This window comes from Leuresthes tenuis, unplaced genomic scaffold (assembly GCF_036924035.1).
Source record: "Leuresthes tenuis unplaced genomic scaffold, fLeuTen1.0.hap1 SCAF_2, whole genome shotgun sequence".
Classification (NCBI taxonomy): domain Eukaryota; kingdom Metazoa; phylum Chordata; class Actinopteri; order Atheriniformes; family Atherinopsidae; genus Leuresthes; species Leuresthes tenuis.
Window position 1 is genome coordinate 6585241 of NW_027325356.1, and position 23339 is coordinate 6608579.

A 23339-nucleotide genomic window follows, 5' to 3' on the forward strand; every position below is an offset into this window, starting at 1 on the left:
ACTGGTCATCTCACTGATTCCTTTGCGCTGCGAGCCGTCCTTTTTGTTGATGCTGAGAGGCTGATAATAGGTCCTGTATATTTGTATGATGCACTGATGCTCATAGAAGCACAGATATCAACGTATTTAATAAGAAACACACAAAAGTTACTGGTGGCTTTCCAATTACACGCGCACATAAGATGGAAGAACGTGTACACTGTTTGCGTATGTATCACAGCAATCAAACTAAACAAAAAATGGTCAACAAAAATTACGGCTACCCAACTCGCCTCTCGTCTGCCATAGTGCAGGTGATTCAGCCCCTATTATAACCTACGGCTGTCATCTATTCCCATTTGTGACTCAATTCAAACCCCACATGTCACTGTGGCAACCAGACCAAACAAATCAAACCTGGTAAAATCATTAGGAATTATCATAGATCACACACTATCATGGGATATGCATATTAGGAGAATAATAACCAAAATTGGAAAGTATATGTTTTCTTATTTATTTTTGGTGCCATGTAATAAGTATGTATTATTTGTAAATGGTTTGTATTTGTCACAAATGGGTTTGAAAAGACCCCAGGAAGAATAGCTTTTGCTTGGCAAAAAGCTAATGGGGATCTTAATAAACAAACAAACAAACAAACCCCAAATAATGATGAGCAAAACAATATATGGCTCCTATAATATTCATATTGATAAACCCAAAGATGATTGTGATTTGGGCTTTTCTAGGAATATTTTATACCTAATTTCAAAGACCAACATATTTTCAAGGTTATGATGACTGGCCCTGCCCTTTATGATTATTTCATTTAAATATGACCATCCCTGCAGTTCTCAGCTCTTCCACCTGTCAATGATCTTGCAATGTTGTAATTCTAGATCTTTGGATGTTTGTAATGTCATTGTTCACATGGGGATTGAAGTTACCTTCACTGAGCAAAAAAAATCCCATGGAAGAATGTCTCACTGGTAAATGATCAACTGTTAGAAAAGCACGGAAGTACAAAAGTGACAAAGACCAAACTCCAGGTTAATTATGACTTTTTCAATTGTGACCAAACATCAGAGCAGTACATGCAGTTGAGTAACACATCAATAAACACACCCTTCTTTATCAGACACTTCTGACTAAACTGCATTGCATCAGTTTAACTACAAGTAATGATTCTCTTCAGTTTGGCCTTTATCTGAGGGGAAAGGGCCCTATTTTAAGCCTTTTTTTTCCTTTTTTTTATGTTTATGAAAGCTTAAAGTGGATGCCACTATAATACATAACCACAGGTTAATATCAAACTTATTTGCGGAACAAAGATTGAACAGTTGTTCTCCATCTACCTAATTAACTATTTATCCCTGGGGGGTACTTGAGGAAGCACGTAGAGCAGACATACAATACAAGACATTCAATGTCAAATAAAATAAGAATAATAAGATAAAATAAGTAGTAAACAAAAAACATTGAGGTAGGTACACTCAAAAAAAATAGCTCTTTGAATGAACTTAAAAAAATCATGGAAAGTATTTTGACATGATTAAATGGCTTTCTTTCAGCATTAATCAATTTTGTTAGTCCAACTCGATGCACTTGCATGGGTTCAACTTCAATTATAAGGGTTGATTGAACTCATTTACTAGGTTTGGGTCCAACTCAATTTAAATGTGTTGGGTCAATTAATTTATTAGGGTTGATTTAACTTGTTTCCTGGGGCTGGGACTAAATATAATAGTATTGGACCCACTAATTTGACAGTAGTAAAATTACATCAGTATATTAAGTTGATCCAACCCAAATAAAACAAGTTGGCCCAACAGAATTGCTTATTGCTGAAAAAAGCCTTTTAATCACATGGAAATACTTTCCGTGATTTAATTAAGGTCATTCAAAGAATACAATTTCAGTGTCAGCACTTTAAGGTTTGCAGTGAATATTTACTGTAAGTTTCAACAAGGTCTACACAGGCTGCTTGGTGTCAAGGGTAGAAAGAAACATAAGACAAACGGTAGATATTGCCATAAAATTGTATTTTCCAAATTAGTCTATGACTAACAATGCACTGGTAGTAACACAAATGGAATGACAGTACAACAATGTTTTACACAAGCAACAACACAAAAATTGTTTCTGTCAAACTGGTAAAACTGGACTCTACTAAAATTAATGCGATGAGCATTCCATGTCTTAAAAGTATGGGCACTTTGTGTGTGGGCATGGGTAGCGTTGCCTACGACGGTGCTGTAGTGTAATATGTTTTAGTAGCTCAAATCTACCGGATAGAGATACATTACACTCCTTACAACTCCACATCTCCTCACCTAAAGACATTCCCTCTCCACACCAGAGAAAGAGTTCTGTTTCTGTTACTTTGCTTTCTCACAAGACACAGAATTAATGACAAACATTTGTAAGTTAACCACGCCTCCGCAGATACTCAGTTCATTGGGAACTGCTGGGACCGCTGAAGAGGTGCGTTAAGTTTGTGCACCTGAATAGCTGCAACACACTCCTGGCCGATGAGAGTCTAATTGTATATATATTATTAGATACAATTTGATACAGTTTTTTTTTATCCAGCATATACCAGCAGTGTCTATCACAACTCAAAACTTCTGTTTAAATTAGTCTTCTCTCCTTAATCTGTGTCCCATTTATGCTGGATTTTAATTATACTATTTTTTTTAAATGTTTTTTTTCAGTATTTCATTATTACTACTTGTATTGTGAATTTCCAGTTGAAGAACCTGTTCAACTTTAAAAATATGTCTTAGCCCTATGGGGTCTGCTGACGTGCCTAATCATCCATGACTGAATATAAATGTAAAAGCTGCAAGAAGAAGACTTGCAGAATCTTTGTTTCAACATGTCTAAAAAGTCTGGACTTCAAATAGAAGTTGTGCATTTACAGAAATATATGTCATCGCGTGGTGTGGAGGGAGGATCCAGATGCAGAATTCAAAAAGCAAAACTAGATTTATTTTCAAAACGAGAACAAAAGGCAAATTCAAATGAATGGCTCCTTATCAGGCCACTGCAGAGCTTGATGACGAACTGATCATTTGAATCAGGTGTGGTGGAGGAGGGAAACATCGAAAACATGCAGGGCAGTGGGTCATGAGGACCGAAATTGAGAAACACTGACCTAATGTGACAGGGGAAAAAACATGACAATAAATAAACCTAAAACCTGAAAACAAGACAAGAGGAAAAACAAAACTCAAAATGTGACATGACAATATATATGTAAGGGATACAACCATGCTAATGGCTCTGCTAATCTGGGGCTGAGTCAGTATTTTATCTAAAACCTCAGCATTATTAGTTTGCTTACCTCAAATTTCACAAAGGGTTGGAAAAATGCTAAGGATATAATAGAGTACTACTGTTTATTACTCCTGCTCAACCGTCACTGTGGTGGGGGTAGTGCATGGGTGGAGCCAATCCTGATGACGTTGTAAAATGATTAGTGACTTAGCTGACATTGCCATCTAAAGCACATTTCTTTAAATGAGAAAAAAATCTTTTCCATAATCTTTATTAAGAAATAAAGTGAAAAACAATATAAGAAGGCACACATTTTACAACAGTGGATAACAGAATTTAACTTAAAAGAAAAATACGAAATTAATAACTTCTTGCTTTGTGACCGTAGCGCAGACCGTAGACGTCATCAATTTAGCTCGTCAGTGATGGCCTGAAAGCAAATTGTATATCTCCGAAAAGAAAGCAGCACAAACGTGTTTCAACGGCGCAAACCTGCACAAACGAAGCACTAAAAAAGTAGACCACTTTGGTTTGTTTTGAAGCAAGATGGGATATGGTGACCTTAGGATGACCTAAAAAATAATTCATATCTCAGAAACGAAAGCAGCACAAACGACCATTTTAACGGCACAAACCTGTACAAACGGAGCACTCACCATTCAGTCTATTTGCTGGATTTTTTTACGTGGGTGGGGTGTCAGCTTCACGTCACGTGTGAAATACAATCTGTACGTAACAACGCATGAACCCATATTAAGCTTTAATCAAAATAATAACACACGTTGCTGCGTATCTCTATGGTTGGTTTGACATCGATATCACCTCCTATAGACACACTCGTCGGGGACACACCGTCACGTATGAGACGCGTTACCGTAGAATAAAAAACAAACAGCTCCGCGTTTTCTCCGCCGGTGCGAGGTTTCAAACACGTGACCACCCGACACAAGCGAATGCTACTGGTGAAAGCCTTCTCCCTACTCATTTGCCACCGGAAGCCAAAACTCCTTATCAGCCTTACATCAGAGATGCATTCTTACAAAAACAGAGTGTGATGAAGTAGAATCAAGCCATTTCCTCCAATGTGGAGAAAGGTCCACCAGCCAAAAACATGTTGAACAATAAACAAACAAAAAATATATACCAAATACACTCTTTTGGATTCTTTAAATGTTTTCTGCGAACAAGACTGCAGCCAATTGAAAAACAGCAACTCTTAAGTATCAAATGAAAAAATGTAGAATGTTTTGAGCAACACTGCTATATTTTAACATCTTGGTAACTGGACTAAGTCATTGATCACATTAATTTATAGTATTCTTTTTATTCCATATTCATTAAATTGATCATTTTTAGATAACCACCCTAAAACAATACCTTCTTCTCTTACTTTTGGAAGACGTAACACCACACTTAGTCATAAAGCCTATGCTGGATTCACTAAGCTGTGTACAGTCACCCAACAAGTGTTAGAGCTTCGATAACAGCAGAAAAGTTGGCAGGTGCTGGTCTGGAACATTAGAGTCTGTCTCAAGAACCTTTTTTTAAAAGCTTTTTCAACTGGCATCTTCCCCACATCACTTTTCTTATCAGAGATAAGTTTGATCTTTTTGGGGACAACGGCATCACAATCCTCCTACCTCAGTCACTGAGTAATCTTGGCTTTAACACATGTGCACTTGTTTTTATTGAGTATGAGCCTATTTAAGTGCTAAGTCTGTTACATACTGGCACAGCATTAAGTGAAGAAGGGGAAAGGAAACCTATTTTTTGTGATGCTCATTGTGGAATAAAAACAATACTCTAGCAATGGAACCTGTAGTGTTGTAAATGTCATAATGGAATATGAACAAGAAACAAAGAGTGTATCAGCTCACACAAGGACAATATCAGTGCTATGGGGGAAACAATTCCTCATAGGTTTTTTTTTGTCCTGCAAACGGTAATCCTCCTTCTTTCACCTTGTCTACTTTAAATCCTCTGACAGGATGAATGAAGCCTTCCTCAAGTCTGGGTTTGGCCCCTTAGTTCCAGTGAAATTAACTCTGAATGCTTCAGCATACCAAGAGATTTTGGATAATTTCATGCTCCCAACTTTGTGGAAACAGTTTGTGGATGGCCATTCCTGTTCCTACATTAACTGTCAATTTGAAAGTTAGCAGGCGACATTATCACTGGAGTTTGATCCAGGCAGTAGGGGCATTACAGTGTTTTGGATGTTTTTTGTGTACGAATGTGTGCAAATGACACCAGCATAATAATGACAGGACACCAGTAAATCTGCATTAAAAATGTTTAAATTAAGAATAGTTCACAACTAAAAAAATTCAAAACAAAGAGAAATTTCACATACTACACACTGAATCAATACAATGTAATATCTATAATTACAGATATTAAATTATTATTCATATATGGCATATCTGTACACTCTTTGTATAGCCCCCACTGTAGCACATCTTCTCCTGTCGGCATATCCGGCTCTTGAGGAGATAATTCCTATAAAAGTATGTTTTTATCTTTTGATGCAAACACAATGGCTTTTTTTTTTTTAACAACAGCAGAAGAACGTTTCCTGTTTTAAGGTCAAAATGTGAGAACTGTAACAGGTGAGATGGCTAAATAGAAAATTACATTTCCTTTCATCAGCTCATCTCTCTTTTACAGACATTTAACCTTCTGGTAAATATACATCAGATAAATCATTCTGTTAGAAATCTGTGTTAGTGATACACGATGTCGGTAGTTTTTCACTGCAGAACAACTGTGCTGTACCCATGCTGAAATGCATAATTCTCTGTGTGTTGTGCACATTCACTGTCTTGGTGCCATCTCCATACTTTCTTTTTAAGTTAAAAACAGTAGCCTTGAATTAAACAGCATGAGTACAGCTCAGCACACAGAATGTAGTGGAATAAAGAGCAAATCACAGCAAAAAACATTCCTGCATCTTCATCTGCATTCAAACTCATTAAATGTAACACAAACCCAACGGCAATCCCTATAAATCTTGCGATGATACTCACTGAGGAAGGTTACAACGATTTGATGAAAAAGAGGCACTACTAGTGAAGATCTGAAGACACCAGAGTTTTGTCTTTGCTCTCTTGTTAGCACCAGTGTCTCCAATACCAAGAATCAGTCTCATTGAATTATCACTGCTACAAAGAAAGCATTTAATATTTCTGATGTGAAAACTGATGAGTTATTCTCTAAAACAGCTTGTGAAGGAGATTCTGTACATCAGACCTCACCCTCTGCCACTACGCAGCCTAACAGATGTTTTCCCACCCCCATTTAACATCTTTGTGACTGATTTAACATCTAGCTAGACCACACAATATAGAAGCAAAGTGTGTCTGGGATTACACTTGGCACATGGTGGGGGCTTCTTAGCCTACATTGCACTGCAGTGCCAGCAGAAGCAGCTGAAACGTTTGAGAAGAATAAGCCACACTTTTGTTTTTAGCATGGACAAGTGATGCACATTGCACTTCAGGAGTTTTAAATCTTTTTATTCTACCACAACGTTTCTACATCTACAATAACTGTGATACTTGGTAGCATGGGAAGTGTGACGCTGGATGTTGAAATTGGCTTAATCAAATAAACAACTATTAAAATAGTTTCAGACTAGCCAGCTGGCATCTACTTGATGAATCATCTAAAATTGAGATTAATGGCAGTCAGTTCACAGGGGTGTATTGCAGCATAAACCTAAGCTGTTCTTGTTTTTCCTACCCTGCATTTTGCGTTGTGCACAGCCCATACTGCTGTCAAACAGTACAATAGACCCCAAAATTAGAAAGACATCTTTATCTGGATTCAAAGCTGTGTCTTAAAGTGTCCAAATATGTGGATATCACCTTTAAATCAGGTGTGCTAAAATGATGTGTATTTCACTTGTATATACATCTTTAGTGTGAGGATGTTATCTCTGTAAATATACATCTCCTTCATGCTCAGACTAGGTATCTAAAGTCAAAGTCAACTCAACAGTTGTTCATTTCCCCAAACCTTTGCTGTTGTTTTCCTTCACTCAGATACCAGATACCAGATAAAGTACCAGATAAAGCAATCAAGTATGCCTTCAGTGTTGCAAAACCGGAAATAAATACACAAGCCAAGATAAGAGTTACCAAGGTTCCAGACACGTTTGTACTCGTTTGTACAACCGTTTCTACATTGCATATTGCATTTTCCTTCCAAAAACTCTCCTCCTTTGGTTCATTTTCCTTCTTTCTGCACAAAGCTTTCACAAAAGGGCCCCACACTGTCTTCGCTTGTTTGCCAAATGTGTTACGTTTTTGTCTTTTAAATTTAAATATGCCTGTCCTTCAGGCAACATTATGTTATGATACAGTGTACTTTACAGGGCTGTGGTTAAAGGCAGGGTCATTCGAGATAGATGTCCTCTGTAGGGCACGAGAACTCCACAAACTCTTTGTAGTACAACTGGAAGGCTTTCCTGAAATAAACAAAGGCACAAAATGCAGTCATTTTTCGACCTTAGTTGTATAAGTTACTTGTACTACTACACACATTTTTCTCCTAAACAAAAGCCAACTTTGAAATACAGTCGACATGCCATATTTGGCTGTAAAAACAACTGCTGAGAGTCAATAATCCAGCCAGTATTGAGCTGTGTTAAAGTCATAACGTAATAGATCCTTTGTCAATATACAAAAGAACCTGTTAAAAATGCCTTTTTCCATAAGATGATCCATCAACAGAAGCAAACACAGCACACCAACAATAGGAGCAAGCTACAAATGCAGATGGACAAACTGTAGAAAACACCAACAGATACAACAACTAAAGCGACTTCACGTAGCTATTGGAACAACTAGCGTGTTTCAGTCATGTCCAACACTTTAAATGACCAACTTACCCTATAGACTCTGCCAGAGGTTTTGTGGAGTTTTCAGACACAAACACATGGCAGGCAAATCTCTGGTCTGCTGGGTGCTTAGTAATAAAACCAAAATACCTGTAGAGAAAAAAAGACTGCACTCAGAACAACAAGTACAACACTTAATTCTGTCTGTCACATATCAATTACATCTGTAGTTTTGCTTTGCAATATCTTTAAATTCTGGACATTTTGGATCTCTGCAGCTGGACAATAGGGAGAAAGTAAAAGCTGTTTTCTTTCTGCTTTTACTTACTTGCTGTTTTTGGGATGATAACCGCAGAAGGAGACATTTTTTAACTGGAAGAAGTGGCTGCACTCGTTACTCTGTCAACAGAATGCAGAAAGCAGGGGCAGAATTTGAATTGTTTAGACAGAAATCTAGATTATTATTATCATTGAGATTCCAGTGAGCATTTTTGATAACTCTTACTATATCTAACTGCTGATTTTAAAATGATAACTACCGTAAATTCCAGACTATGGAACGCACCTGAATATAAGAGGCACCCTCTAATATTAAAAATAAAATCCATTTTGTACTTGTATAGGCCGCACCGGATTTTTAGCCGCAGGTGTCCACATTGTAACATGAGATATTTACACAGAAAGATGTTACACGTGAGGATTTTTAAACTTGTAATTAAATGCGTATGGTAACATAGACAAATACATACTGCAAATGCTTTTTCATCCTGAACAGTGCCAGTAACACCAATGGTTTTAACTTAAATACCTACCGGTAACGCAAAAATACTATCTATCTATAAAATCTATCTTAGTTGTCGCTCTTACAATCTCTTTAATCCTTTCATTTAAAAGCTGCATCATATGCATTTCTTCGTTTGTTTTCCATGTTGAGGGTGAGTACAAATGACCGATTTACAATAATTTAGCAGTGTATTTAGTGTGTTTGATTTATCGTACAATTTCATTGGATCACTGTGAACTATTCATTAATTTCATTGGTCTAATGTTACAAGGCAAAATGTTTTTGGCGGCATGAAAAAAAAAAAGAAAGAAACATATCAGCCGCACCGTATTATAAGCTGCGGTGCTCAAAGCCTGGGAAAAAAGTAGCGGCTTATCGTCCAGAATTTACGGTGCTAAAACTATACTGGTGGCCATCAGCTCACTCAAGTTGTTTTCTATACTACATATGCTGCTGTAGTTTAGAACTCTTCACTTTTATCCCTTTACCATGCACATGTAGGTTGCTAAAGTTGTGATCAAATATCCTCTTCTGTTTCTACTTCAAATTATATGTTTCTAATTTAATATTAGGTGTAATCTGAGTCTTACTCTGTCACAGGCATAGTAATCCTCTTGAACTGCAAGCTTGATGCCTTTGACACTGATCTCCAGGATGCAGGAGGATGGTGGGTTGTACTTCACTGTCATCCTTCTGTTGGTGGCGATCTGGAAAACAAATTTTCTAGATGATTACTAACATGCAAAAAGCTTGAAACTCTTAAGAAATTACCTTTGAACTATAATACAGTTAGTGTATATCCAGATCCATCCATTCTTTTTCAACTCAGGGTTGCAGGGGCTGGAGCCTATCCCAGCTGTCATTGGGCAGCCCATGTATAACTAGACGATAACATACTACATTATGTCTTCTGCAAAATTTTTCTGCGATACAGATTGTTTATGTTCTTGTGGCATCTGTTTGTCCTTTTGCATAAAAAGGTTCTACAGAGTCAAACATACACAAATGTGCACAACATTTGGGGATTCTACCTTCTGCATAGCTGCACACAGAACATCATTTCCCTTGTGGTAGGGTACTTGAACCGATCCCAGGAACTTCAGGCGGTATCTGTCCATCCATTCACTGCTCTTCACTGCAATAAGAAGATGGAAAAATAAGTTATGAGCAAAAACAAGAAATAACAGTCTAAAGCGACAAACAACACGACAATCTACAGTACATAGTAGTTATTTATTGAAACATTTAAACTAAAGTGAGATTTAAGCGGCTCCTTAATAGAGACACAAAAGGGTTGAAAATGCATTTCATTTTTAATTTTCACCCTAATTTTTTTAAGCATTTTTTATTTATATCCCTTTTACGTTATTAGACAAAGGACTTTCAGTAGTATGGCCCTTCAGGTTCACGTTAACTGCACACATCAGTGATCAGGCCAGATCATTGCTTGCACCGAGGGACATACGAGCCCTCTCAGGCTCTGACATACACAAAAATGACCAACTGTGTTTGTGAGAAAGCACAAAAATACCAGAGGTACTGCTTCGGGGAACTAAGCCTAGAAAATCTAGATCTACGTGGTTTCGATCTGAAAGTTATTCCTACTGCAAAAACCCTCTCGACTTCCACAACCTTTGCCAGATTGCCAAATTGAAAAGAACGAATGCACTTAAACTTATACTCAGAAATTGGATTTATTTCTACCACTTTAGTAGCTCATTTAACTAATCCATTTGGCCTATAAAAAGTGCTTAAAGCATTAACAGCCTAAATAAAACAGTAAACAGGTCTTCTAGGAGTACTCCAGGACTTCACTTTGCAAAAAAGACAGAGCCATATTTCCATATTTTAGCATTTCAAATACTTTATAGGGACAAAAACATTTCTGGTAGCGGTCGGTAGGTCATTCCACCATCGGACAAGAGTCCGAGCTCTGTTGAGCCATGTATTCCTTTAACTCTCAGCAGTGATGAATTCATGAGATTCTTCATCAATAAAATTGTTTCTATCAGGGAGAAGATTAATGGAATCCTTCCTACTATTATCACTGATGTATCATCAAGTAGAGCAGCTTTAGAAGTATCTTTCGAACCCGATTTGTATTTAGACAGCTTCTGCCCAGTTGATCTTTCTGAGCTAACAACAGCAATAGTCTCTTCTAAACCATCAACTTGTATGTTAGACCCAATCCCAACCAGACTGTTCAAGTTCTTAATTGACACTTCCATATTGGATTTGATCAATCAGTCTTTGTTGACAGGATATGTACCTCAGACTTTTAAGGTTGCTGTAATTAAACCTTTACTTAAAAAACCTACTCTTGATTCAGAAGTGTTGGCTAATTATCGACCTATATCCAATCTCCCTTTTTTGTCTAAAGTTCTTGAAAAAAATAGTTGCAGTTCAACTTTGTGATCATTTACATAGAAATAATCTGTTTGAAGAGTTTCAGTCAGGATTCAGAGTGCATCATAGCACAGAAACAGTACTGGTGAAAGTTGCCAATGATCTCCTCTTAGCCTCTGATAGCGGACTTGTTTCTGTGCTTGTCCTGTCGGATCTCAGTGCTGCATTTGATACGATCGATTACAGCATTCTGTTACAGAGACTTGAACATGTTATTGGGATTAAAGGAACTGCATTAGGCTGGTTTAAGTCATATTTATCTGATAGATTCCAGTTTGTTCTTGTAAATGAAGAATCTTCCTCACACATTGGAGTAAGTCATGGAGTTCCTCAGGGTTCTGTGCTTGGACCGATTCTTTTTACTTTATACATGCTTCCATTAGGTAACATTATTAGACAGCATGGCATAAATTTCCATTGTTATGCTGATGATACTCAGCTGTACCTATCTATGAAACCAGATGAAACCAATAGGTTGGTCAGACTGCAAGCCTGTCTTAAAGACATAAATACCTGGATGACTCAGAACTGTCTGCTTTTAAAACTGAAGTTGTTCTCTTTGGACCTGAGCGCTTCAGGGAGAAATTGTCTAGTTATGTAGTTACTCTAGATGGTATTTCCTTGGGTTCTAGTTCTACAGTGAGGAACCTTGGAGTTGACCAGAGTTGACCAGAATTTATAATTTGACGCACAAAACTGGTTTCTTCTTTCACCTTTGTAATATTGCTAAAATCAGGAACATCCTGTCTCAGGGCGATGCAGAGAAACTAGTTCATGCATTTGTTACTTCAAGATTGGACTACTGTAATTCCTTATTATTGGGCTGTCCCACATATTCTCTGAAAAGCCTCCAGCTGATCCAAAATGCTGTAGCCAGAGTTCTGATGAGAACTAACAGCAGAGATCATGTTTCTACAGTTTTAGCTTCTCTTCACTGGCTCCCTGTTAAATTCAGAATAGAATTTAAGATTCTTCTCCTCACATATAAAGCTCTTAATGACCGAGCTCCATCATATCTTAAAGATCTCATTGTAAGATATTTTCCTAACAGAGCACTTCGCTCCCAAACTGCAGGTTTAGCTGTTGTTCCCAGAGTTTCTAAAAGTAGAATGGGAGGTAGAGCCTTCAGTTATCAGGCCCCTCTCTTGTGGAGTAAGCTGCCAGTAAATGTCTGGGAAGCAGACACCCTTTCCACTTTTAAGATTAGGCTTAAAACTTTCCTTTTTGATAAAGCTTATAGTTCGGGATGGCTCAGGTAATCCTGAAACATCCCATAGTTAAGCTGCTATAGGCTTAGACTGCTGGGGGACCTCATCTGTCACACCTTTTCTCACTTTGCTCTCTTTTTCCCCCTGTTTAATTTCTCAATTGATTTTATGTACATGTGACATTATTGTGGTTATTAACTTGTTTTTCCCTGTTCCAACAGATATCCTTTTTGAATGGCGTTATGGTGTTTTTCCCCCCTCTTTTCCCTCTTTTCCGTCTTCTCAAACCCCAGCTGGTCGAGGCGGATGGCCACCCTTCCTGAGTCTGGTTCTGCCAGAGGTTTCTTCCTGTTAAAAGGGAGTCGTTCCTTTCCACAGTCGCCACAGGCACGCTCAGGATGGGAGGTTGGACTGAAGACAAGTTTCGGTGCAATCTGTTGGTTTCCTTAGCTAGGATATTATTTTTTGAATTGGCTCTATATGAATTAATTGGATTATGATTACAATGAATTGAATTCCAATTGGCTTGAATTGGACTATATTACTTAAGTGCCTTGAGATGACAATTGTTGTAATCTGGCGCTAGATAAATAAAATTGAATTGAATTGAATTGAATTGAATTGAATCGTTGAACGACACATGATAAGAGTCTGGATTATTTTGAGCGTGGACTAGGCACTGCTAGACGACAATCCTTTGATGACCGGCGTGACCGAGTCGTGTCATAAGCCTTTGCGAGAGCATTCGAGTAGATGGGTAACGTTCCATTAAGCACTTAGTAGGTTAACATCAGTGGCTTGAATTTGATGTGGACAGCTAAGGGTAGCCAGTGGAGCTCAACCAACAGAGGGGTGACGTGTGCTCTTTTAGGCTGATTAAAGACCAGACGCGCCACCGCGTTCTGGACCATCTGCAGAGGTTTTACAGCACAGCCTGGGAGACCAGTTAGAAGTGCATTGCATCAGTCAAGGTACAAGATAACCATAGACTGCACCAGGAGCCGGGTGGCATGTTGGGTTAGGTACGGCCATATCTTTCTTATGTTTAACAATGCAAAGTGGCACGATTGAGTGACGGAGGCAACGTGATCTTTAAAGGTCGCAATAGATAGACCTCTGTCCAGGATGCAACGAAGCAAGAGATAGGGATTCAGTTTGGATGCTGTGGTGTATGATCAGTTATGCCGGGAAATCAAGCGGTACAGTTTTTGACAGGTTCAGTTGGAGGTGATGGGCTTTCATCCATGTCGATATGTCAGAGAGACAGTCTGAGAGTCGTGCTGAGATCGTGTAGTCATCAGGTGGGAATGACAGATACACCTGGGCGTCAGCAGTGCTCCTCCGACAGCAGTGGTATGAGAAGGCATGTGATCGGATGATCTGGCCCCGTGAAGTTGTGTATATGGCAAAGAGAAGAGGTCCCAGTACTAAGCCTTGGGGGACCCCTGTGGCGAGGTGGTGTGCTGCAGAAGTGTGACCAAGCCAGGATACATTGAATGACCAGTGAGGTACGATTCAAACCAGGAGTGTGCTCTCCCTGTGATGCCCATGCAGCCGATAATTCGAGCAGGATAAGTACTGAAGACTTAGCTGTCGCTCTGGCTTTGTTTAAGGCTTCTGTCACAGCCAACAGAGCCGTTTCAGTCAGTTTTTCAGTTTTCAGGCCACTTTTAAACCCAAATTGATTAGGGTCAAGGAGCTTGTTTTGTGAGAGGTATTCTGTGAACTGTTTGAAGACCGCCCTTTCAATGGTTTTAGACAGAAATGGGAGGAGAGAGACCGACTGACAGTTCTCCACTTGAGTCGGAAAGAGGGAAGGTTTCTTCAGCAGCAATATATGAGCAGTATATTACAAGTGTCTGACATCAGGAATAGAATTCTTACTAAGAAAAGAATGAGTATTAAGTAAAGTCTTGCTCAAGGAAATGTCTTGATCTGAAATCTTGTGGAAAGGGAGTTGTTGCAAGAGAGCCGAGTTGTAAATATGAGTGGGAACAGAGAGACACATCCCGTGGAGTAATGTTAGAGAGCCTCTCTATTTGCTACATAACATCTGTAAAACTCCATACATAGTGCCTTGCACACTATTGTGTTTGCTGTGAACAGTTTGACAGGGATGACTACTGCCAGGAAAATAATTATATTACTGTGGACAAATATGTCTCCGAGAACAGTGAGACTGGCTGTAGAAAGTGTGGATTTAATTTAATTGGCTGCAGAAAAGTTCTTTTTTTGAAGATCTGATACCAGCACACACAAAAGGATGGCGGGATCATGAGAAAAACAAGCATTTTACCTCAGATTTTACAAATAATGCGTTTCACATACATACAGCCAAATCTCTTAGTATGTGAGCTGAAAATATAAATGATCATTTGTCAGCCTTTTTAGGCACAAAAAGTGCTTTACAAAAAAAAAAGAAAGATACTTATAGACACTTATATTACAGTTATATACACCTTGCTTTTATAATTTGAACAGGAAGAAAACCGAAATTGTAAATGTTTCAGTTTTTTTCAGCATCTTAACAAACATTTTCACCAAACAAAACCCTGGAAGTGTCAGTACCTTTATAGCTCTCAGTGTCCTTGGTCACCTCGACAGCATAGTAGGCAGGAAAAATTCCACGAGCACTGGTTCGCATGTTGTAACCCTCATACCAGTAATCCTCTCCTTGGACCTCCACCAACAATGGGTCATCCACCTCCAACTCCAGCTCATCATCGTGTCGAGGGACAAACCTGTTGAGTCATATGTTGGGAGTTTTTTTATGAGTCGGAAATTTAAAGTAGTTATCCTCTAGAATCTGGGAGGTTATAAATGTTATAAATATCACATCTTCACACTCATCACTCAAAAAACAATTCACCAGTGTCTGCTTTCAATAGAAAATTATCTTATACTCAGGCAGAACATTAAAGGTGAGGTTTAAAATGGATTCACAAATCAGTGTCTCCAGAATCCAACTTTTGGTTCAAAAGTTAAACAGAAAACAATCAATACAATCTGGTTTATTGTCCTGGTGCTGTCCATTCATATTTGTTACTGAAACACACTGTAACCTTCCTTCTACTTTCAGCTATGCGTGGATAACATCCCAAAACATCATATGATCCTGTTCTCATGACTGCCCTGCTCTTCTTTCTGTCCCTGCACCCACATGCATCTAACAGTCTGAAGTCTTTGGTAGCAGTTGGAAGTCCTCACTGCCAACTGGAGTGTGGCTGTTACCAAGGAAAGATGAGGAAAAAATGAAAGGGTTCAAGGTGGATACAAAGGCTGCATTTAAGTGGTATTCAAAGTTTAGAATGAATGGTGTTCGGGTGCAACATATTTTTTATTGCTAAAAAAAGAACAAAAAGTCTGATGCAACAATAAGATTAATCTTCGAGAGAAAGCTTAAGAATGCTTAAAGCTTTAAGCCTTAAATGAGTGTTTCAACTGTTAAAAGCCATGTTTCCATAAACTGTATTTAATGGGAAACAAAAAAGCATTAACAGGAACAATAAGTCATTGCATAGCAAACTGAGGAAAATCTGCAACACCACTGCTGAGTAATGTGACAACGACACGGATGTCATAGAATAATGCTGAAGCGTCTTTCTGCGTTTTCAAACATAAATATAAACAAACAGACAAACCAAAACCTGCTTTCCGGAAAGTCTTTTGCAATGTGTTGCACATGCTCAAGTATAAAAACATGATTTATACTGTAAATAAGCTCCAGCTATGTGGTTGGAGTGTGGATGGAGGGTTCACGGGGGTGTAGTTCTTCACCTGTATACGGCTCTGTGGGTCTGATCCTTCTCCTCCCCATTTATGACACAGGAGTACAAGCCAAAGGACTCTGCACCTTCAGTAACACAAAAGAGAACAAAAGATGGGAAAAACTGAAATAAAAAAGATAAACTGCGCTAAATGTCAGCTTCTGTATCAGGTTGATACAGAAGATAAAAGATTAATGAAGTTGAATTCAAATTACAACAAAGGCTCAACAGATTCAAACAATTGAGACATAGCTGGTTTATTTGAAAGTATAAAGGCACTCTTTAGGTCGCATTAATCACCCTTTAGTTATATGTGAAACAGAGGAGCATTGCGCATTTCTACCAACATTCCCGTGAGATCCCCGACTCCCCTCTGCACCATGCAGATAAACTGCTGTGGTGCTTCTAACAAGTCTGGAAAAAAAGGGAAAGACACTAAAGAGAACTGCTCATTCTCCGTGTCTTTTATGTAAATACTCCAAATGTCCAATACTGAATCATGCTTTATAAACATGTACAATATACAGCACGATATGGATTAGCGTTTGAATTATGCCACTTCCTGTAGTTTTTCTGAGCTATGATCTCTCAAATGAAGGTACGTCCTACAATGTGCCATCAAAGGACTCTCCTCTGCTTAGTGTCTATCAGCAGAAGCTCTTGCCTGTTGTATGTGACCACACCCAATGAAATATTAAAGTTACCAGAGGAGCTCTAATTTTGCTGACTGACTGATCTTTGAAACGGTTTGAATGTCCGAGGGTTGTTTTAAAGGGGATCCTGCTGATTCTGCATAGTTATTTTACAGACTTTGAGTGCTAATATGGATTTTACGCACATTCAATAAGGCATATATGTGCCCTAGATTTTCCTCTGCTACTCTTCACAACTTCCTATCTGCTCTTCTTCTTGTCTACTAGTCTTTGAGCCAATGAATATGCTGCTTGTCATTTTAAATCTTATTTCTTTTTATCTCTCTGTAAGACTCAATCGCAAATAACCAGCCTCCTCCCCAGCTCCACCTCTTTCTTTGGAAATCATTTCCTAACTCTACTCATCTACCACCATCGTCTAGGCTTTGGGAGTCCCATCCCATCCTTTTTTTTCCATCATGTCATGCTCCAAAATTATACTAAATCAGATGAGTCTAATCAACAAAAAAATAGCAATCCACTTCTCTGCACATCAATACATGTTGCACCATACTTTCAGTTGATCTCTGTAGCTCACTCCACACCTCTGCTTGAAGCTAATTCCTCCAGATTGCATTTATTACAACTCCAACAATAAACCCTATTTGATGTCAGCAGTGCATTTGTGGGTGCTGAATAGAATAAAGAAGGTGACCCAAGGTTCTGCTACATCCGTGTTTGCATATTTACAACATATTTTGCATAATCACATTCCCATTACCAGGCTGAAATGGCTCGAATCAAATTCTTTCCATTGATGCATTATTTTTTATATGTATGAGTGTATGAACACAAAAATCGATGATCAATTGTTATTTTCATATCCGATTAGTGTAACTTTCAGTATGCGGTACTAGGCTGATGTGTGGCTATGCATCATAATAGACTATGCTCATATTCGATTCCATGTGGCCTTTTGCTTGCACCCATGCGCTCAGCATTGCAGGACTACCGAAACCTTCAGGACTACTACTACCACTAGTAAAATCTGATTTACTTAAACTCCTCAGGATTATAACTTTAATCAACTAAAACATGCACAGCAGTGCTAATATTTACATGGTTCATCAATGTGGAAATGAAGAAAAATATTAAGAAATCTACTTGCTGCTTGTGTCATTGCCTCTTTTTCTCCTCAGTACTTCCATATACCATCTCCAGAACTGCAAATGCCAAGAGAAAAACTTATTTACGGTTCTTTGAATGTGGAGAGGAGAGGGTGAGAAGGCAACTCTAAGAAACGACAAGCTGTTTTTGGCTCAGAGTCCTTTCACTCAGCAGGCTCTTTGAATGTCCAGCTGGGTTTGTGCCCTGAATGCGGTGCTGTCAGAATGATGATAACAACATAAAAAAGGCAGCAAATACCCAGCTTTTATTGACCAGCATTAAGAGCAGACATGACCCTGCAACAAAATTCAAATACTGATCTAGAAAGTATATAAAAAAAAGATAAATTATTGCACAAGTCATCCTTGGTTCCTCCATTTGTAGTTTTAAGCTGAATCTAAGCCTGTCGTTAACCTACAGAACCTCAAAATATTAAAGTTAAAGCAGCCATGTAGATGATTATCTGTGCCGCATGAGCAAAATCTAATCCCTGAATAATATCTCTGTGGCTCTGGCGAGAACACCATCAGTACTATTCACTGTGGTGGTATTGTAGTTTAAGAAAATTAACAACATTTACTTCCTGGTTGTTACATGCATTATTAAATTCAAAATCTTCTCCTCAAGAAATAGAATCAAGTTTCAGAATTGTTCTAAATGAGTAAAAAAGGAAATACTTTAAAGCCAGCTGTAAAAATTTTATGTAATATGAAGCTACTCTATAAGCAAACTAGTGTCTTTGCATCCTTTGTCAAATGAAAGTCCCAACTAAGACTAAACACTTTGCAGCCCAATCATTTAGTTGAAAATGTTTATTTTGCAGCTGACTACAAACTTTGAAGAATTTGTGTTGTCATGGAAGAGACTTACTAGAGGAGCGAGAGCGACCATTCAGGAAGACGTTAAGGAACTTCTTGGAGAAGTGCAGGTCTGCCTCAGGTGTGGAGTCCTCTGAGAGACAAGCTGTGGCCTCCCTCCGTACTCCTCCTAACCGAGCATCATGCTCCTCGTCCTCATCCTCTTCTTCATACTCCTCCCCAATGGCTGACTCGTAGGGAGAGGAGACGCAGTTGTCGTAGACAGTTGCTGAGTCGCTGTCATCGCTGTAGCCTTGGTAACACTGTCTGAGACTAACAAGTTCTAGCTGAGCGTGCTCATCCACCACTAGTGTGTATTTGACCGAGTCGTATGAGAGGCCGCTGGCCTCTGAGCTCATGGAAGTCCTGAGTGGGACAGATTTGCTACCACCCCCATCTCCCTTCCGTTCCCCCTTTACCATCCTTCTGTCCATTATTATTCTGTCCACATCCTCATCCTCCCCACAGAAGCTTTCATCTGTGGCATCCACATACTCTACAGATGAACCGGCTCTCAGCATGGCCCCTGCCCCTGTCCCCGACCCCTTAAGGCTGAGGTCTAGCACAAGAGATGAGCAACCTGAGGCAGCCGTGCTTGGTGGTGTGATGAGAGACTCCACGCAAGAAGCATATGAAGGTGGGGGCACATAAACTTCGTCCTCTTCATAGATTGAGGGGTTGGTCCGATCTGGAAGGGGCTGATAAGGAGGTGGTCCTTCTGTATCAGAGCTTATGGACATGCGGCCTTGCTCAGTCTGCTGGGAGAGGAACGGCCGATCCTGCACATTGGGGAGTTCCAGAGGGTCAGCAGAACGCTGCACAGGAGTCAGATAAATCTCCTCCGTAGGCTCTAAACGAACATCCGTGTGGTATCGAATCCTCTCCCTGTGGTGCCCACTGCCATCTGCCTTACCTGTCGGGTACAGAGGAGCTGGTGTATAGTTCTGGGGTGGTGGGGGTGCAGGAGGCTTCTCCTGTTGCTTTGAGCGTGTCACAGTCCCTGCACATGAGCTGTGCGAATGGCCCGAGGTCTGGCTGTGTCTGCAGGGGGCGTCAGTCGAAGTTCCGCGGTCTTTGGTATGCGCTCCACCACCATGCACCTTGTCCTCATCGCTCAGACAGCTGTGCTCACGTGGAGGGGTGAGGTCACCTACAGGAGGAGCGGAGGCGAGCAAAACCATGCAGGCAGCAACACAAACAAACATACAGACACAGAAGCACAAAGAAAGGCCAGACACACACACAGAGTAAATGTACATGATGCAGATGTGGCCAGTACAGAAATGCACAGAAGACAGACATGAAGACGAATATCACGGCAAATGCACAGATCCATAAAGTAAAGCACAAAACAGGAAGAGAGACAAGTAGAAATGGTTAGGTAATGTCAGGATTACACAGTTAAATCCCCATTACTCATCAAAATTCTGAGTGCAGTCAGGGTGAGGTGACTGCTGAGTTATGTCATGTGTTGCATCATAATCCATTGCTAGAAAAGAAAGCCATCATATTATTTTTTAGGGTTCTTACACATTTCCCATTTCAATAAGCTGTACTTTTCCAGACTTAAATTCACAGATTCTACAGTTGATTATTTCATTTTTGACATCTGAGGTTCTTGTAGATGTTTTATAAAATGGTTCTGAAATCTAATGGTAAACATGTATGCTTTATTCTGACCTTGTATGCATTTTTATTGCCAAATATATGCTAAAAGATTAAAGCTCTACATGTTCGCATTTGCATATTCTCCCTGTGCATATGTGGGTTCTCTCTAGGTACTCCAGCTTCCTCCCACCATCCAAAAACATGCATGATAGGTTAATTTGTGGTTCTAAATTAATCCTAGGAGTGAGTGTGAATGTGCATGATTATTTGTCTCTGTGAGGTCCTGTGATGGACGGGGCACCTGTTCATCGTGTGCCTCGCCTCTTTCCCAGTGGCAGCTGGGATAGGCTCCAGCCCCCTGTGACTACGGTGACCAGATTCCAATTCACCATATGTGGGACAAAGACTATGTTTGTGTGGGATAATGTGGGATACTAATGCATCGAGGTAGTCTAAAATAACTAACAATAAACCTCTCTATTCTACCCCTTAGCTTGTAACATTACTATGCTTTGCCGTCTGGTTAATTCAGTAGCACATAACAGAATGCAAATAAAAACTTAACAAATATGTCTTATTTAAATACAACTTTTCCAAGTTCTCTCACATAAAAAAAAAACACAGTAAGCATGGAGCTTCCATACTATTTCACAGTGCCGTTCTGACCTGATTGCCATTGTTTTCTGCTGGTGGTTGTGCTCTTAACCTGCATCTGCGTTCCCGTTTGATTGACATGATCAAACTGATCAATGCCTGCCTAAACTCTCATTGCTTTCTCCACACAGCTATTTGATAAATGCCAGATTATAAAGCAAGCATTTCAAAACAATAACGGGACAACGTCTCAATTTGCACAACATGTGAAAAGTAATGAAAATGTGTGAGACACAAAGTGGGACATGTGGGCACTTTACCTGTGACCAGGAATTGGATTATGCGGGTGGTAGCTGTAGCGCAAAGAAATCAATAATAGCCAAACCATTGCACAGCATTTTATTCAAGATGCAATGGTAAAACAATGGGCACCATGGAAAAATTAATTGGATTTTATCTTTTAAAAAATAGAATAGGGAAAGCAGTCTGTAAACACATGTTTTTGTCATACTTTCGTTTTTCATTGCTATCCAGGCCTGGAAAATACCAAAAAGTATTCCATATTTTTCCATACTTTTCCAGATGGCATGGGATATATTTTACTGTGAATGATGCGGGTCTTGTATCTGCAGCCACAAGGCAGCAACCGATAGGTCATTGTTCAGACTGTTTTAGGGAGCAGACACATGAGACACATTGAGACAATGTAGTCCAATCTATTCCGAAAAGGAATTAAAGTCTAACTTAGAAAGTTACTCCCACAGACAGTATTTCCTACAAACTAATTCTTTCATATTCAGAGATTCCTTGTGGAGATGAACAGAGAAGAAAAGATTATCATTAGATAACACGTCTGCACTTGAAGCACCCCTGAATCATGCTCCTTGTTTAAAAGCCTCCCAGTACAGGTTTTTTCCATTTAATTCCCCAAACAGAAAAACAATAGCAGACACAGGTGCTGAACAGATGTTGTTATCTTTTTACATGACTCTGAATCTGAGACATCACCTGGCAAAATGGCTACAAAGCTACCATTCACAACTAAATGAGATCAAAACTATTGCTTTGCATTTTACTTAATCTTAATGAAGTGGTACAAATAGAAGGCTAGCAATGGTGTCACAGTTTCAGAGTAGGCAAAGTAAGTTTCAGAAAACTGATTAGTTAAAAAAAAAGTAGAGATAAGCAATAATTCACTTTTGCCAAATGTTGACGGTGAGGTCAGTTGTGTTTCACATGGGTCTCTAAAAAGAGTCGCAGCAATGTGCTATGCATCAACAGCAGCCTGCCAGCTACTATCCACAACACATTGCATTGGCTCAGCTAGCTCCCTTCTCCTCATTACCTAATCCAAGCCACAACCCTGTTCCTAAAGATCAGAGATACACACAGCCTGCCATATTGAATGTGAATCACAGCAGTATTTTGCAACTATGTCAGCCACACAATGACGACCAAGATCAGAAACTAGATTCTGGCTTGTAAAACACAGTTATCATCAACTAAACTTAAACATTCAGACAGTTGAAGCTAAAAATGTATCTGGTGTGAGAGAAAAGCTCACCTGTTTTAAGAGGCGATGATGAGCCCGAAACCTTATCCTGCCAGCTGTATTTTTTCCCAAATGAGTTGTTGTTTAATGTATCCTGATAAAAATAGGAAGAGAAAGAAAAGGAAGTGGTCAGAAGGAACAGAGATGGGGGGGTGGGTGGAGAAGAAAAAAAAGGGGAAGATCAGGGAGAAGTTTAGTTACTGAATTCTGGATCCTGACAAAAAGCAGACAATGTGTGTATGTGTCTCCCTCTCACTCTTTCTCTCTCTCACACACACAAACACACAAAAACCTTTTATTCTGATGAATGAGCAGGGTTTTCTTTTGTCTGTGCTCCGTGGTGTGCATTTAAAGGGACCAGACCTTTTATGCAAGCTGCTGGGAGTGCACACTCACAGTCGCAATCCCTTTAGCCTCATTTGGTGTAGTTGGTCATGATCGTGATATCATAATCATGGAGTTATTAAGCAGTGAGGTATAAGTGTGGGATAGGGTGTGGTCAGTACATTTCTGACAACACCCAACCACATCCAGTGTGAGCTTGGTGTAAAGTGATTCTTTGTTTATGTACGTTACGATTACAACTTTTTAAATGAGTCATATTTAAAATGAAATAATCTTAAGTGGGTTGTTCGTAATCATCAAAAGAAAAGAAAAACAGCAAAT

The 23339-nt window shown here is 39.3% G+C and overlaps 1 protein-coding gene across 2 annotated transcripts in view; it reads right to left on the reverse strand.

The window, feature by feature from the left end:
• Nucleotides 1-5537: 5537 nt before the first annotated feature.
• Nucleotides 5538-23339, reverse strand: part of mapk8ip1b (mitogen-activated protein kinase 8 interacting protein 1b) — a 48949-nt gene continuing 31147 nt past the window's right edge. For both annotated transcript variants that reach the window (XM_072379990.1, XM_072379991.1), the window contains exons 4-12: nucleotides 22686-22767; nucleotides 18933-20069; nucleotides 16274-16349; nucleotides 15065-15237; nucleotides 9914-10017; nucleotides 9473-9589; nucleotides 8427-8497; nucleotides 8150-8248; nucleotides 5538-7726 (exon numbers count right to left, since the gene is read on the reverse strand). In XM_072379990.1, coding sequence (XP_072236091.1) covers nucleotides 7654-7726; nucleotides 8150-8248; nucleotides 8427-8497; nucleotides 9473-9589; nucleotides 9914-10017; nucleotides 15065-15237; nucleotides 16274-16349; nucleotides 18933-20069; nucleotides 22686-22767 — 1932 coding nt within the window. In that variant the 3' untranslated portion in view covers nucleotides 5538-7653. The remainder of the gene's footprint in view (nucleotides 7727-8149; nucleotides 8249-8426; nucleotides 8498-9472; nucleotides 9590-9913; nucleotides 10018-15064; nucleotides 15238-16273; nucleotides 16350-18932; nucleotides 20070-22685; nucleotides 22768-23339) is intronic.